At 33.4% G+C, this 14431-nt stretch overlaps 1 protein-coding gene across 1 annotated transcript; it reads right to left on the bottom strand.

The window, feature by feature from the left end:
- Nucleotides 1-9498: 9498 nt before the first annotated feature.
- Nucleotides 9499-13390, bottom strand: LOC104896962 (glycosyltransferase BC10). Its single transcript, XM_010683757.4, has 2 exons — nt 12584-13390; nt 9499-10220 (listed from the first exon to the last, which is right to left on the bottom strand). Exons 1-2 carry the CDS (start codon nt 13199-13201, stop codon nt 9579-9581), a joined length of 1260 nt encoding a protein of 419 aa, XP_010682059.2. The 5' UTR covers nt 13202-13390; the 3' UTR covers nt 9499-9578.
- Nucleotides 13391-14431: the final 1041 nt, after the last annotated feature.

Genomic DNA, 14431 nt, shown 5'->3' with positions numbered 1-14431 from the left:
TTAGCCTAAAAATATGCACATTGTACTTGTAAATATTACAATAAACATTATATAATCATACAAAGAACATTTGAACAAATATCAAACATTGTAGACAAATACATGATGATTAACCCACATTAATTCATATCATTTTATTGAATTACAAACACATAATAATCATATGACTAAAATGCAACGAACATCTGACCAACATGTATTTCAGCAAACATATGCTAATAAGGCAATGAACATATGCCACAATTCATGTTATTAATGAATTAATACATGTCAAACACACACTAAATATATGAATAAATGTACCTAACATCTGAGTAAATATATAATAAACATATGGCTAAATACGATAAACATATGACCAACACAAATTCAATGAGTACATTATAATAATTAAACGAACATAAATTTACTGTACAATGAACATTACCTGGTTTTTGCTGGCTTTTTTCCTGATGTCGAACTCGTTCACCCCCTTCATTCACTGGGATCTCTCATTCGTTCATTGGGACATCAATTGCAAGGAAGTTTTTATTTTTTCACAAACTACCATCAAGATCTTCACCAGAAAAGAGGGAAAAATTAAGAAACAAAAGTGCAAAATGTAAAAATTGTTATTTTTTCTTATCAAATGCATAGATCCAATACCTTATGTTGTCAATTTTTCTTTGCAACTCGTTGTATTCATCTTCATGTACGAAAATTGTGCAAGAAAATAAATAATTTGAATAGTTTGAGGAGATAGGTTAGAGAGAAATTAAAGAGATGTTGGAGGATTTGGGAAGAAGAGAGAGAACGTCTCTGAAAATTTGTGTGGGAAAAAGAAAGTAATGAATTCAAAAAAATAGGTTTTATGTTCTTCGGTGTTCATTGAAGATTCAAAGATGTTCATTGGAAATCGTTGTTCATTGGAGAACAATTGTTGTTCATTGAATTCGCAGTCCACTTAATGATCGTGCGTTTTATGTATTTTGGGCTGCATTTTGGCCCGTGTCTACCAGCCTAATGGTAGACATGAGTCCACCTTCTACTAATTAGGTGGTGGAGGGGATTGGATGGATAAAGAGGATAAAGAGATGGGGTTAATGAGGTCAATTAGGGATTAATGAGGTTAATAGGGCTTAATGGCTAACGTTCGTTAGCCATTAAGACATTATGTGAATTTTTTTGGAAGGTGTGGGTATATGGTGATGTTTGAAACTTGCAACGGTATTTGGTGCAAAAAAAAATAGTCGGGGGTGTATGGTAAAAAAAACTCGATAAAAAAATTAACACACAAGATCTGGCTTGGAAAACCCTCAATGTGAGGGAAAAACCACAAGCGACGATGAGCAACCTTAATCACTATAACGGAGAAAAAAATACAAAGTGTGAACCTCAAAGGGCACAAAAACACACTGGATGAAGGAGATGAAGATTTAACAATAATAATTCTCTGTATAATGAAGTGGTAAAACTAGAGCTTTCTGTGGAAGAAACGATGCTGATATAGCAAGCCTAGGAAAAGATATTTATTCCCTTATAGGTGTCCTAGGAGAATAAGAAAATAATTCCCCTAAATATAACGTGTGAATAAGCCACGAATAACGTCCAATATAAAAGGACCAGCCCATAGACCAGTAGATAGACCAAGTACGTAAATCTTGTGACAACATAATAGATAACACCACACGTACCACAGCAGGGACCATTATTCATCACAACAACGAACCACCAATTTGAGGCACCAACCTCAACATTTTTTTTGCTATGGAGTTTCCATATCTTTTTATACTTTATGTCCAATTAAGTCTATCAATCAATATTTCTCAAAAACATTATTTCTAACAATGACTCCCTTCTTTTGCAAATAAGTATAATAATTTGATATTGTGTAGTATTCATATATTAAGTATGTCAGATCCTTTAATTTGATGGACTAGATTGATTTAGCTAGTGATAAACATCATTGGTGTTTGTTAGTCTAGTATAAACACTAGATCAACTACAAAAGGGGAGGGGGGGTGAATCGTAGTTGGGAGATTTTCAATCTTTTTGCGGATAAACTAATTTGAGAGCTAATAAAGAGAAATGACAATAAGGAAGAACACACGAAAATCCTTTTAACAAGGTTCTCTGCCTCAATTCTTTAGGAAGAAACCTTGCTCTTTTATTTATAATAGTTCTTACAACTTATTATAAGTCAATCTCACTTAATTCCTCTAGGAACTGGTTCCCTGTCACCTTATTCCCCCTAAACAAGTGACTATCCTTACTTGACTTCACTAGAAGTTTTCTCTTTCTCACTCTTGAATACAAGGTTTTTGTTCTCTTAACCCACTCAAAATGTATTACAAGAATAATTGCTTGAAGAGTAATAAAAACCGAAAATAAACTTCCTTATAAAATATTACAAATAAATCTTGGAAGTTGTACAAAAATTCTGGTTCGTTAATGCGCCATATATAGGAGATCTTCAGCAGCTCCTACATTTGCTCCATTACATAGACGTGGGTGTTAGAACTCGCCCATGATCTGTCTATTGATGCCACAATATCCATGCTAATTTTCCTCCACTAAACCCACGAACATCCAACCACTTTTCCATAGTTTTAGCAATTGGTTAATTGTGCGCTATCTTCTAGGGTAGTTGGTCACTCCTCCAAGATTTTAGGAACTGACTCCTTAGAATCTAGGAGTAGCAGTGGCTTTAGTATTCTTCGCAATAGACTTCAGTGAGTTAGGATTTGTTATGCTTAACTTCAGTCCACGCAATCTATAAGGAAGCAATAAACACATACTCTTTCTTATAGCATGGATATTATTTTTATCCAAAATAATATTCCATGTAATTAGGTTAGCAATTTCATAACACTTAATATTTCGAGCAAATTAAATAATTTATTCAAATAACTTGACTAAGTTAAACTCATAACCATTTCTCCACAAGTTATAATAAAATAAATTATACTCAAGATAATATGAAAACTTAATTTGCACAATTAATTTCCTAGACTCAATTTATTTCCTAGACTCAATAATATTATTTGTCATCATTAAAACCATGAATACAACAGTGCTTAATTATAAACTCACTAGTTTTGAAGCTCGTGTGTTGCATAGGTTGTTGTTTATTTTATTTCTTTGTAATTTTTTTTCTAACATTGTTGATTTTTATTGCTGCGAAATGAGATTTTTTAGCACCATTATATTTATATACTTTCTCCATTCTTTTTCTATTGCAATAATTATCACTTTGGGAAGTTTTATCTACTGAAATTATTCCACTTTTGGTAAAAAAATTGCTACTATAGTTGACAATATTGCCTTAACTTTATGTTAATAAAACCTTAATTAATTACTCAAAATTGCCTTATAAAGTTGTGTTTACTTTATTAAGGATTACTTATTCCCTACTCTAGTTAACCCCTCTATGCTAAACTATCCAACTTTTTCTTCTTATAAACCATGACCAAACTCATTGTTTTAGTAAAAAAACATAGACAATATTTATCATTATACTTTAATTTCTAGATTAGTTATTATAATATATAAATTTCATATATTTAATGTTAAACTGAATATTGTAGCTAAGTCTACATTAAATAGTATCCCAATAATTTGTACGACTAACAATATCTAATACAGTTTTAACATGAAAAATACCCGAACTAACTTTAACAAAGTAGAGGTTAATAATTCAATAGATGCAGGACAAAAAGAATAGAGAAAAAATATGAGTGACAGCCACAACTTTAACTTTTAATATAGCACATAAACACTAACGCGTATATAATAGAAAATGGAAAAGCCAAAAAGAATATCATACTGATGGTATCATGAATGAAATACATTAAATATACAACTAACCTCTCTTAATAATCGAAAATACTATTTAAGAGAAAAAAAAAATATCTTCCTCAATCATGACCATATCAAGGCCTATCATGGCTACAACTTAACCTTTTATGATCTGTGAAATCAAATAGTCTACAAACACGAATCTTGATTTCTCAATTAGTTTTAGTAGAATTAAGTTCATCGAGAAAAGAATAAGATCTAACAAATACATATCTGAAAAAGAAAAACATAATAATTAGTATACAATAAATATTTTAGGAATAATAATTGGTCAATTGCATAATACCTCAGCAATGTCGTTGACAAACTTTTATTTGATTCTTCATGTAATGTCATCATGGTATACTAAAGGTTCAAAACTATATCTATATTTTTTTTATCATTGTATAACTAAATTTTTAAAAGATGATTTTGAAAGAAATAATTGCTATTGTTACATATAATACGCTATTCTGTAGTTACTTTTATGTATTTAAAAATTAAGAATATTTAATGTGTGTGTGTGTGTGTGTGTGTGTGTGTGTGTGTGTGTGTGTGTGTGTGTGTGTGTGTGTGTGTGTGTGTGTGTGTGTGTGTGTGTGTGTGTTGTGTGTGTGTGTGTGTGTGTGTGTGTGTGTGTGTTGTGTGTGTGTGGTGTGTGTGTGTGTGTGTGTGTGTGTGTGTGCGTGTGCGTGGAAGTTCACTAGCTTTTAACATTGTCCAAGCCATTTCCTCTAAAGTCCTATTTTCCCTTTTAACAACACCATTTTGTTGTGGTGTCCTAGGTGCAAAAAAATTGTGATCTTGGCCATGATCTCTACTTAAGTCATCAAATTTATAATTTTCAAATTCTTTACCATGATTGGATCTAATATGCATTAATTTGTGACCACTCAAATTTTAAACTCTCTTTGTGAAGACAAGGAACTCATCATAAGTCTCATCCTTACTAGAGAGAAAAACAACCCATGTAAATCTAGAGTAGTCATCAACAATAACTAGCACATATTGCTTACTACTTGTACGTTGAATCCTCATAGGACCACACCAATCCATGTGTATTAATTACAATGGTTTTGTGGTGCTTACAACATTTTTAGATTTGAAAGAACATCTTATATGCTTCCCTTTGGCACACACATCATAAACTTGATTAATATGAAATTTTATAGATGGTAATCCCAAAACAAGATCTTTTGATCTAAGTTTATCAAGTAATGAAATGCTTTCATGACCAAGTCGTTTATGCCATAGGAGTGGATCATCCTCAATAATACTAAGGCATGTCAAATTATTTTTGGGAATAAGATCAAGATCCACAACTTATGTGTTCCTTTTTCTTGTTCCTTCCAAGATGACACTCTTAGAATTATTGTTTATGATCAAGCATTTTTCACTGTAAAATTTTACATTATTACCCTTATAACAAAATTGGGAAATTCATAAAAGATTATGTTTTAATCATTCAACTACAAAAACATTATCAGTGCAAGTGATGATGACTTACCAACCTTTCCCATGACAACTATGTTGTCTTTCTTGTTGTCACCAAATGTCACACTTCCACCTTCATAGGTTGAGAGTGAGAGAAAGTTACATTTGTCTCCAGTCATGTGGTTGGAACAACCACTATCAAGTATCAAGACACCAAGTGTTGTTCCCCCTCACTCTAACCTACAAAAATCAACTAGTTGTTAGTTGTAGAAACCCCTTCTTTCGAGGATTCTTGTTCTTGACTAGCATGAGTTTTAGCAACCCATTCATGTTGCTCATTTTTCACATTCTTGCCAATCATTCTAGTTCTTAGTTGACATTGAGTTATGTAATTACATATCTTTCTACAATACATGCAAATTTTGTCAATAGGTAGGTCAACATATTTCTTAGGCTTGTTCCTCTTCTTTTGGTTTTCAAAACCAATAGCTTCCTTTATTTTAGTCTGTGGTTCTTAATCCACTTAGGAACAAGCATCATTTTGCCTCTATTCCTTGCAACAACAAGTTCCTTTTTAAGATTACTGATCTGTTCCTTCAAGGTAATTTTATCTTTATTCAAAATTTCGATCTCAGATCTATAACCTTTGAAAGGGGTTGATCTTATATCAAAGGAACTTAGAACAAGGACAAATTCTTTTAGGTGTGAGATTTCTAAATTGATTAGATAATTTTCATTTTTCCTTGGTTTTTAAGTTTTTATCAAAAAAATCAGAGAACCTATTTTCAACATCCGTTCTTATCTATTAAGCCATTCTATATGTTCTTTACAAACTTTAACAGATTGGTCATTTTATTCACTACATTCAAGAATTGCATCATAAAGAAAATCATAAATTTCAATCCTAGTTTTTCCATCTAGGTCTGCTGCAAGAATATATTGGCTTACCTCAACATTTTCTTCATCTTTCTTTATGTCAGTGTTTTCCATGAGGCAAAGATTTGCAGTTTCTTCATTTTGTTGATCCTCTTCCTCTTCAGTGTTTGGATCTCCCCAAGCTGCTATCGTTTCCTTTCGAACGTTCGCTTTAGAGAAAGGTGCTTTAGTTTCCTTGTTTCTTTCTTTGGTTTTGTCATTTTCCCAAACTGGACATTCCTTTATGAAGTGATCTATATTACGACATTTATGACAAGTGGCTTTGTTAGAAAACTTTTTAGCTTTACCTTTGAAGTTTCCATTTTTTATGTTCCTATAAATCTTTCAAAATTTTCGGACCATGAGAGCGGCTTCCTCCTTTTCCGAGTCAGAGTCATCTTCAGCATTGGCTTTCAGGGCAATGAACTTAGACCTAGAGCTTTCACCATACTCAGTATTAAGGTGTAGCTCATGAGTCATAAGTGATCCAGCAAGCTGTTCCAAGTTGAACTTGGTAAAGTATTTTGTTTCTTGTAAGTTAGTGACCTTAGCCATCCATCTATCCATAGGAAGACTCTGTTTTTCTGATGAAATAAACTTTCCAATAAAAGCTAACTCATTAATAATGTTAATAAAACGAGTAAACATCTATTGTATGCTTTCCTTAGCTTTAATGGAGAATAGTTCATATTAATTCATTAGTAAATCAATTTTAGACCTCTTGACTTTATTTGTTCCTTCATTGGTTAACTCAAGTAAATTCCATATTCGCTTTGCAGATTTGCATCCCATGATTCTATTGTTTTCATGGGATCCAAGTCCACCATACAAAAGTTCGACAGACATTGTATTCACTTTCATTTTTTCAAAGTCAGCTTTATCATATTCAGAGAAGGATTTAGGAACTACCTCATTTTTGTCAATATTAGTTGTGACATCAAAATCACCAATTTCAATAACTCTCCATACCTAGTACTTTTCGGCCTTGATGAAAATATCCATTCTATTCTTATAAGAAGAATAGAACTTTCTATTGAACATGGGAGGCATTTGCATAGAGTAACCTTCCGCAAGTTTGTTCGGTGGTGTTCATTGTTCCTTGGATCTTTTTCACAATATGGTTTCCTATTCTTTGTGAGTTCTAGCCTGATACAAATTGTTATTTTATTAGGAACAATAGAAGAAGGGGTGAATTGTATTTATAGAAATAAACATAATTTTTTGCAGAATTATAAAACTTGAACAAGGAAACAAGCTAAAGGAACACAAGAGGTTTTTACGAGGAAAAACTTCTTGGGCCCAACAAGAAGAAACAACCTCGTCCACTAGGGATTTCAAACACACCACTTTCACTAATTAGACTAAACAACTTTGTTACAACCTAATTCTACTCACGGGTTACACCTTGAGTTCCTAAACTCAAGCACCTGAACAATTGTTCCCTTAATAGATGTTTCTCTCAACTTCACTTGAAGTTTTCTCACTTTAACTTGCTTTACTCAAAGTTTCTTATCTTACTGGACTTCACTCAAAATCCCCTTACCCCAAAATCAAAATACAATGATCAATAAACTTAGTAGAATTACGGCTCGTTTGGTAGTTGGTCATAAATGGTGGTAATGGAAATGAATTTGTGTGTAAATTTGTGAAAATATCATTGTCAATTCCCATGGTAATGCTAATTTATCTTAAAGTGTCCACTTTCCTTCTTGAATTTTCATTCCCATCCAATACCACATTGTAGGTGGTAATGAGTGGTAATGAAAATTACTTTCCCTTGAAGACAAAAACAGAAGTTTAGGGGTGAGATTGCATGCCCATGGAGAAAAAATGCCTCCCCATGGAGATTTTAAGGGTGCTTTCCTAATAAAAATTACACTTAAAATTCATTCCCATTACCGCAATTTATTAACGATTACCAAACGAACCGTTAGGGTAAGAAGGTAAAGAACAAATGGCTTTTATGAGAAAATGAAGGCATTGACACTTTACTTAGCTAAACTCACTAAATCACTTAGTCAGGCACAAATTGAAACTTAATTAGACATTAGTATCTATAGCAGTGATTACTTAGAACGTCGGATTAAATCATGTGTTAGTGGTAAGAAAATTTTCCTTGATGTTCCTGAACTAGAGGAACACATCCCTTTATAATATCCATGCATGATCTCCATGATCTAATACAAATGTGGGTTAGGAATAATACTGCTTCCTTTATTTTAGCAACTGCGTAAGCAGCAACCAAAAATCTAATATAATTAAAAAGTATTTTAATTAATAAAATCAAAATTAAATCCTTTTATCAAAATATTATCTTTGAAATAATTTCACTAAACCTGAAAAGGATTTTAATTATCTAATAAAAAGGATTTGAAAGATTGTTCTTAAAATCAGATTTTTACTAAATAAAAAATGATTACCTATAATTAAGGCTTTAATCACTCAAACGTCATTAATTAACCGTTGTACTGCTTCAACCTACGTCTAGTTCCTTTTAACAGTTAGTTCCTCTAACTTAACATGACAGTGCCACTTCGTCTGTTCGTATCAAAGGAACAGACGCTCATTTTCTTTTCAAATTGTCACACTTCCTTACCAATTCTTACTCTTGCCTTTACATTGGAACTAGAAACAAAAAACCTTGATTTGGTCTCCTTGTTCCAACGCATCTCCAGTATCAGTTCCTTAAGCATCTTCACTTAGTGTTCAAAATCCGAACTTGATTTCTTCTTCTGACTTAGTATTCTCTTGCTCTTGTCAATGATACCTTGCAACAATCCATTCACTTAACAATTTTTTAGTTCATTATTTAGTTTGTAGCTTTGTTTCTTTATCATCATCAAAATTAAAGATCAACAATAACTAATATCTACGTATTATGATAGACTTTCAAAACGACACAAATTCTTACATCTCATCTAACTAGAATAGATACTCATTGCTAATCACTTCTTTATCTCTATTTTTTCCTCCTCTTCTTTACTCCTTTTCTTTCTTCATTAATGTTTATACCAAATTATTCCAAATATTTCAAATTTCATAAATTTAAAATTCCAATTAGATTTCTCTCTCCTCCATTATTTCTCTTATCTCCGACTTCATCACTCCATTGTTTCTCTCACTCCAAAATTTTGACCTACTTTAGTTTTCTCTCCCCTTCAAATTTACAACATTCATTGAAGTTAATAAATGGCAAAAAAAAAAAAATTAGGGATTTGAATTCCATTCAGATTTGAGAATCAACATTAAAGTTTCAAAGCTTAACATGATGATTCAGGCTTCCTGAATAATTTTACACTATATCTCGGAGTAACCACAATAACGAATTGCATATGTGCAAAAACATCCACAAAGGGAAAATGACCAGCACTAAATCAGAGATGAAGCTATTTTTCCAACTGTAAATTAAAGATTCAAAATCCCATTACTTTTGAACTTAAATCGAGCAAGGGCTCCAAGGCACTTGGAGCAAATTTGCGAGCAAAAAGGTAACATACAGTTGTGCTCTTAGAATTATACAAACACTTTTTCTTATTGTTCCTGATATTCTGTATAAAGCCTTCTGTAATATTCTCTCTTACAAAGGTTGTAGGATGAGGTCCTCCCAACGACCAATCCACTTTAGTCAAGGTGCGATTAGAATTGAAGGGGGCATGGAATATGTTGAGATATGTAGGAATGTAGTGCTCATCAGGGAAGCAAGGAGGATGGCAATATTTCCTAAACAGATCGTAGTACTTGTAATCCGATATTATTTCAATGCCCAAAGCCCGGTTAATCTCAAACCATTGTGCCCCTTTTCTCCATTGATCAATCATTATGCTCGGTCTCATATGTCGATCATAACGACCACGACCAAAACGGGTTGGATCGTCATAGGACTCCACAAAAGTGTGGGTAGATTCAGTCAGATATTTGTATACTGTTTGAAAATTGTAAATAGGGATGCAGCTCTCTGAAAGGAGCACAAAACGCTCGTTCGAGAAGTCTAGGAGAGCATTGGCTAAAAGCCTTTTCTCTGCATCTGCCAGTGATACATTACCCCAAGAAACTTCCTGTAAATGTCAGATTTATTTAATGATCTTAAAATCAGAAACTGCAGTTCGAATTCGAACAATAAAAAACTGAACAATTTGATATTCAATCAAAGACAGAGTGTAGAGGAGAATTTGAACATGACAAATGCACCATAAGAATTCATTACCATTCTAGTCTAGTCAGTTACCAACACTTCAGCCGAATAAAATTCTTATACACAAGGCACAAGCATACACTCTCTTTCGAGACTAATTGTGACATGTACTGTTTTAGAATGTCTATTTAGGAAGAGAGATGTTACCTTTTTTATAACGTACTAATAGCTTATGATTGGATTTCCAAATATGCTGTTAACTTAAGTTATGGAGATAGGATAGAACTAACCCAATTAGTTTTTCATAAAGTCATGCGATATGTTTAGTTATTAGAGCAGTGTGATAAAAATATAAATGAACAGATTACATCATTACACATGCAAATCTTTCAGGAACGCATGCCCACACTACCACATATTTACTCAATGCGAACAGCAGACATCCGAAAGGGTAGGCGGGGAAAAGTGAGATTCAAAGATTCAAACTATGACTTTAAGGTGTTGAGATCCTCTAGAGTTTCAAAATAACTCTACACGGTAGAGTTCGTTAGATATCAGTCGTTGATTAAGAAATCAAAGGCTTGTATTTTCTTTACCAAAAATCCCCCCTATTTTCCCCTCGAATATCCTGCCCATATCTTTTCCTTTCTCACTAATCATGAATCCTTGATTTTATAATATATGGTCAGGATTCAACTCTACTTTGTAGAGTTTTCATAAAACTCTAGAGGATCTGGACCCGACTGACTTTAAGAGGTGTGCAGAGCTTCTAAATAGCAAATAATAGCATCAATTAGCCACTCGTTCCACAACAGAGTAAGAATCGAAGTCCCTTAAAACTAATTCTACATATTCTTGTACCAAATTGGGCTGCCAAAACAGCTCATCCAACACGAATTTGCTGCAAATTCATATTCTAAAGAAAAAGAAAACAACTACGAGAGCTCTTGCGCGACAACTTAAGTACTTAAACAAGAGACAAATACAAGTAGTTTATTGGAAGGGATCAACGATGCAGGTCACGTGATTACATATATAATACATTGATATCACCCCTAGAGTTTATTTCTGTAGTTTGAGGTAAAAATTAGACATATATTGATGAACAATGCTTCCGAAAAAGTCACAGAGTTCTGTAAAACCATTAGCTAGAAAGCTATTTCATGCTTATATAACAAATACTAACATAACTATCCTTGTTTAGCTAATATAATGACAACCAAAAAAGCACGTCTTGGTGTTGCATGAAAGACCAAGACATAAGTGTTCAAGATTTGTTATCCCAGAATGCAGAAAGAAGCAATTAGTTATTGTAAGATTTAGTTTTATGTTTCTAAGATGTTTATCATTAAAAATTTATGTCCTTTGATTGTATTCTCTCTTTCCTTCTTAGACCATATCAATTTCTTGTACCATAAAGAAAAATAGAGTAGCAGAACAATCGTTGTAAACTCTTTGACACTTACAACACACCAACCACTACCTCATCGATTAACCTGTAACTAATCACCAGAATTGACAATCCTTAAGTGTACAATGCTCCACAATGTTAGGGTCAACTTATCACACTTCTATAATGAGAGCCAGAGTCTCATATAACAATCATCCCTCCAGTCAATTATGATTAATCTACAATTATCCCTACAAAAGCCATAGTTATAAAAACAGGAAACTCTCGAATCTGCAAAGAACAATGCCCGCTGATTTGGACCCTTCAACACTAATCAAATTACTCCTACTACCGCTCCACTTCTATTTTCTAAACGAAGTACAATCGATTCTCTGAAAGGAAGAGAGCACAACGGAGGGGAGCTAATCCACGAATAATTTTTAGAAGACTCTACAAACAGCAAATAACACACTTAAAGGAGAAATTCTACATAATTTATATCAGAATAAGCATAGACTTATCAACTACAGATACATTCTCTTCACCTTTAAAAAATAATTTTCCAAGCTGATCTAGTACAATCAGGTTTCAACATAAGGTGAAATCAGGGCTCATCGGGTACAATAAGTTTAACAACGCACCGACAACCCTCTTATTGTCAACATATACATCGAGTTCTCTATCCTCTATAGAATGGTGTTATGCTAAATCACAACCTTGCTTACTTAGCCAGAAAAGAATCTGCAAGATCTAATTTAAGTAAGCTTCTATAAATAGGCCTCCACACTAAGCTCATTGCCTTAATATTCCACAATTCGATATCCACAACATAAATTCAGACGTGAAATTTCCAAAATTATCATCAATCACTAATTCACTATTAACTAAAAGCATACCTTACTGGGAATTTGGCGGCCGAAGAAGACAGAATCCGGCGAAACCTCAAGCACAAATCCAGGAATAGTATGCACATAAATCGAATAATATTGCTCATAGCCTTTAAAAAACCTCTCCCACAAAGGCAAAAGAGGCAAAGGACCTCTTGTTAAGAACATAAAAGCCACTTTAGGTACCCTTTTAAAAGGGTACTCCACAACCTTAGGTACCATTGATGCTCTCCATAACAACTCTTCATCAGATAAATTATGATTTAACTCTTTTGGATGCACCAAGTTATCTATGTTCTTGCAATCAAAATTCAAACTATTATCATTATTACGCGACGAGGCGGAGGAAGATGTAGAGGTGGTGATGGTTTGGCCGCGTTTCACAGCGGCGTAGAGGTTGTTGTAGTTTTGTAAGGTAAGCGTTGACCGATGAGATGAGGATGAAAGTAAGCCAGTAACAAGACCTGCAATAAAGATCAAGAAAAGAACAGCTAGCTTTGTGATTTTGGAGGGTGCATCTTTTTTGAAGTAGCCTTGTAATTGTTGTTGTGTTGTTTCTAGCTCTTGTTTTTCTAATTTGGTGTAATTTCTTGGCATGTTTTTTCTTTTCTGGGAGTTATTAATCATAGGTGATGCTAATCATTATGATATCATATGGATGGAGGGAGTGCTGAAGGTGGCGGATATTGCGGCGGAGGAGGAGGATGATGGAGAAGAGTTTTTGGGTGGAGTCGAGATGATGTGTGAATCTGAAGGTGGGGGACTGAGTTGGAAAACATGTGGAATTTGGTTTTTAGAATTCAACAAAGTACTGCTACTTTGCTAACAGGTGTCCCGTGTCCATTTAGCGCACATCTTTGAATCGGGGCAGCGCCAACTACGGGGCGGATCTAGACATTGAGTCACGTGGGTTCAAAATTATTCGAACGTAAGAATAAAATTAATTGTCATTCCAATTTGTTTACACATTTTACTAGTGTTGTAAAAAACAAACATGACACGAAATTAGCAAGTTTGGGTCGAACGGTTTTACGTGATTATGTAATATAGCTGACACAATTACAATATAAACGATTAAATTAATGAGTTGATACGACACGACAATTTAATAAAACACGTCAGGTTCGTATATTGATCAAGGATTTTACGTGTTTATGTAATCTGTTTGACAAGAACACGACACGACAAACTCTAAATTTTACTATCTTGAGTTACAATTTGTATAGAAAAAGGAAACATTTAACAATTATACTTAAGCAGAATTTTTGTTCTTAATTACATCATAATAAATGACTAATTAAATTCTTGTACTATTAAAAGAATATCAATTTCTTATAAACAAACTTCTCATAAGTCTAGTCCAACTCGACCACAACAATTTTTATAAATTTGAATCCAATCCTATTTAATCTAAATAATGGTATTCTAAATCAATAGCTACTTATTACTTTAGTCATAGAAAACTAAAGGGAAGGAGAATAAAATAGAAAAAGATGACAAAGAAACATGAACGGTAATTACTAATTATTATAAAAATAAAAGGAGAATAGTGAAAATGGAGAAAAATGACAATAAAACCAACTTCACTAGATTCGAACTGTGATTGACGACAAGAAGATGATCACGCGGCATTATCGCTGAACCACGCTAAGCTATCTGTAAAATCTATTATGTCTTCTTCTTTTAACCATTATTTTCCTGTTTTCTCAACTCTTTACCCAGATTTTTTTGCGGATCCTTGTGGGTTCAGTTGAACCCACGCTGGATTCTCCCCTGGCGCCAACGTCACCAAATTGTCATATGTCCTTATTCCTTAATCCTTGACCCTTAACTCCTCACCTAAAAGGCTAAAACCAT

Source organism: Beta vulgaris, chromosome 6 (assembly GCF_026745355.1).
Source record: "Beta vulgaris subsp. vulgaris cultivar EL10 chromosome 6, EL10.2, whole genome shotgun sequence".
In the NCBI taxonomy this organism is placed as follows: domain Eukaryota; kingdom Viridiplantae; phylum Streptophyta; class Magnoliopsida; order Caryophyllales; family Amaranthaceae; genus Beta; species Beta vulgaris.
This window is presented reverse-complemented; position numbering and strand designations above follow the sequence as displayed.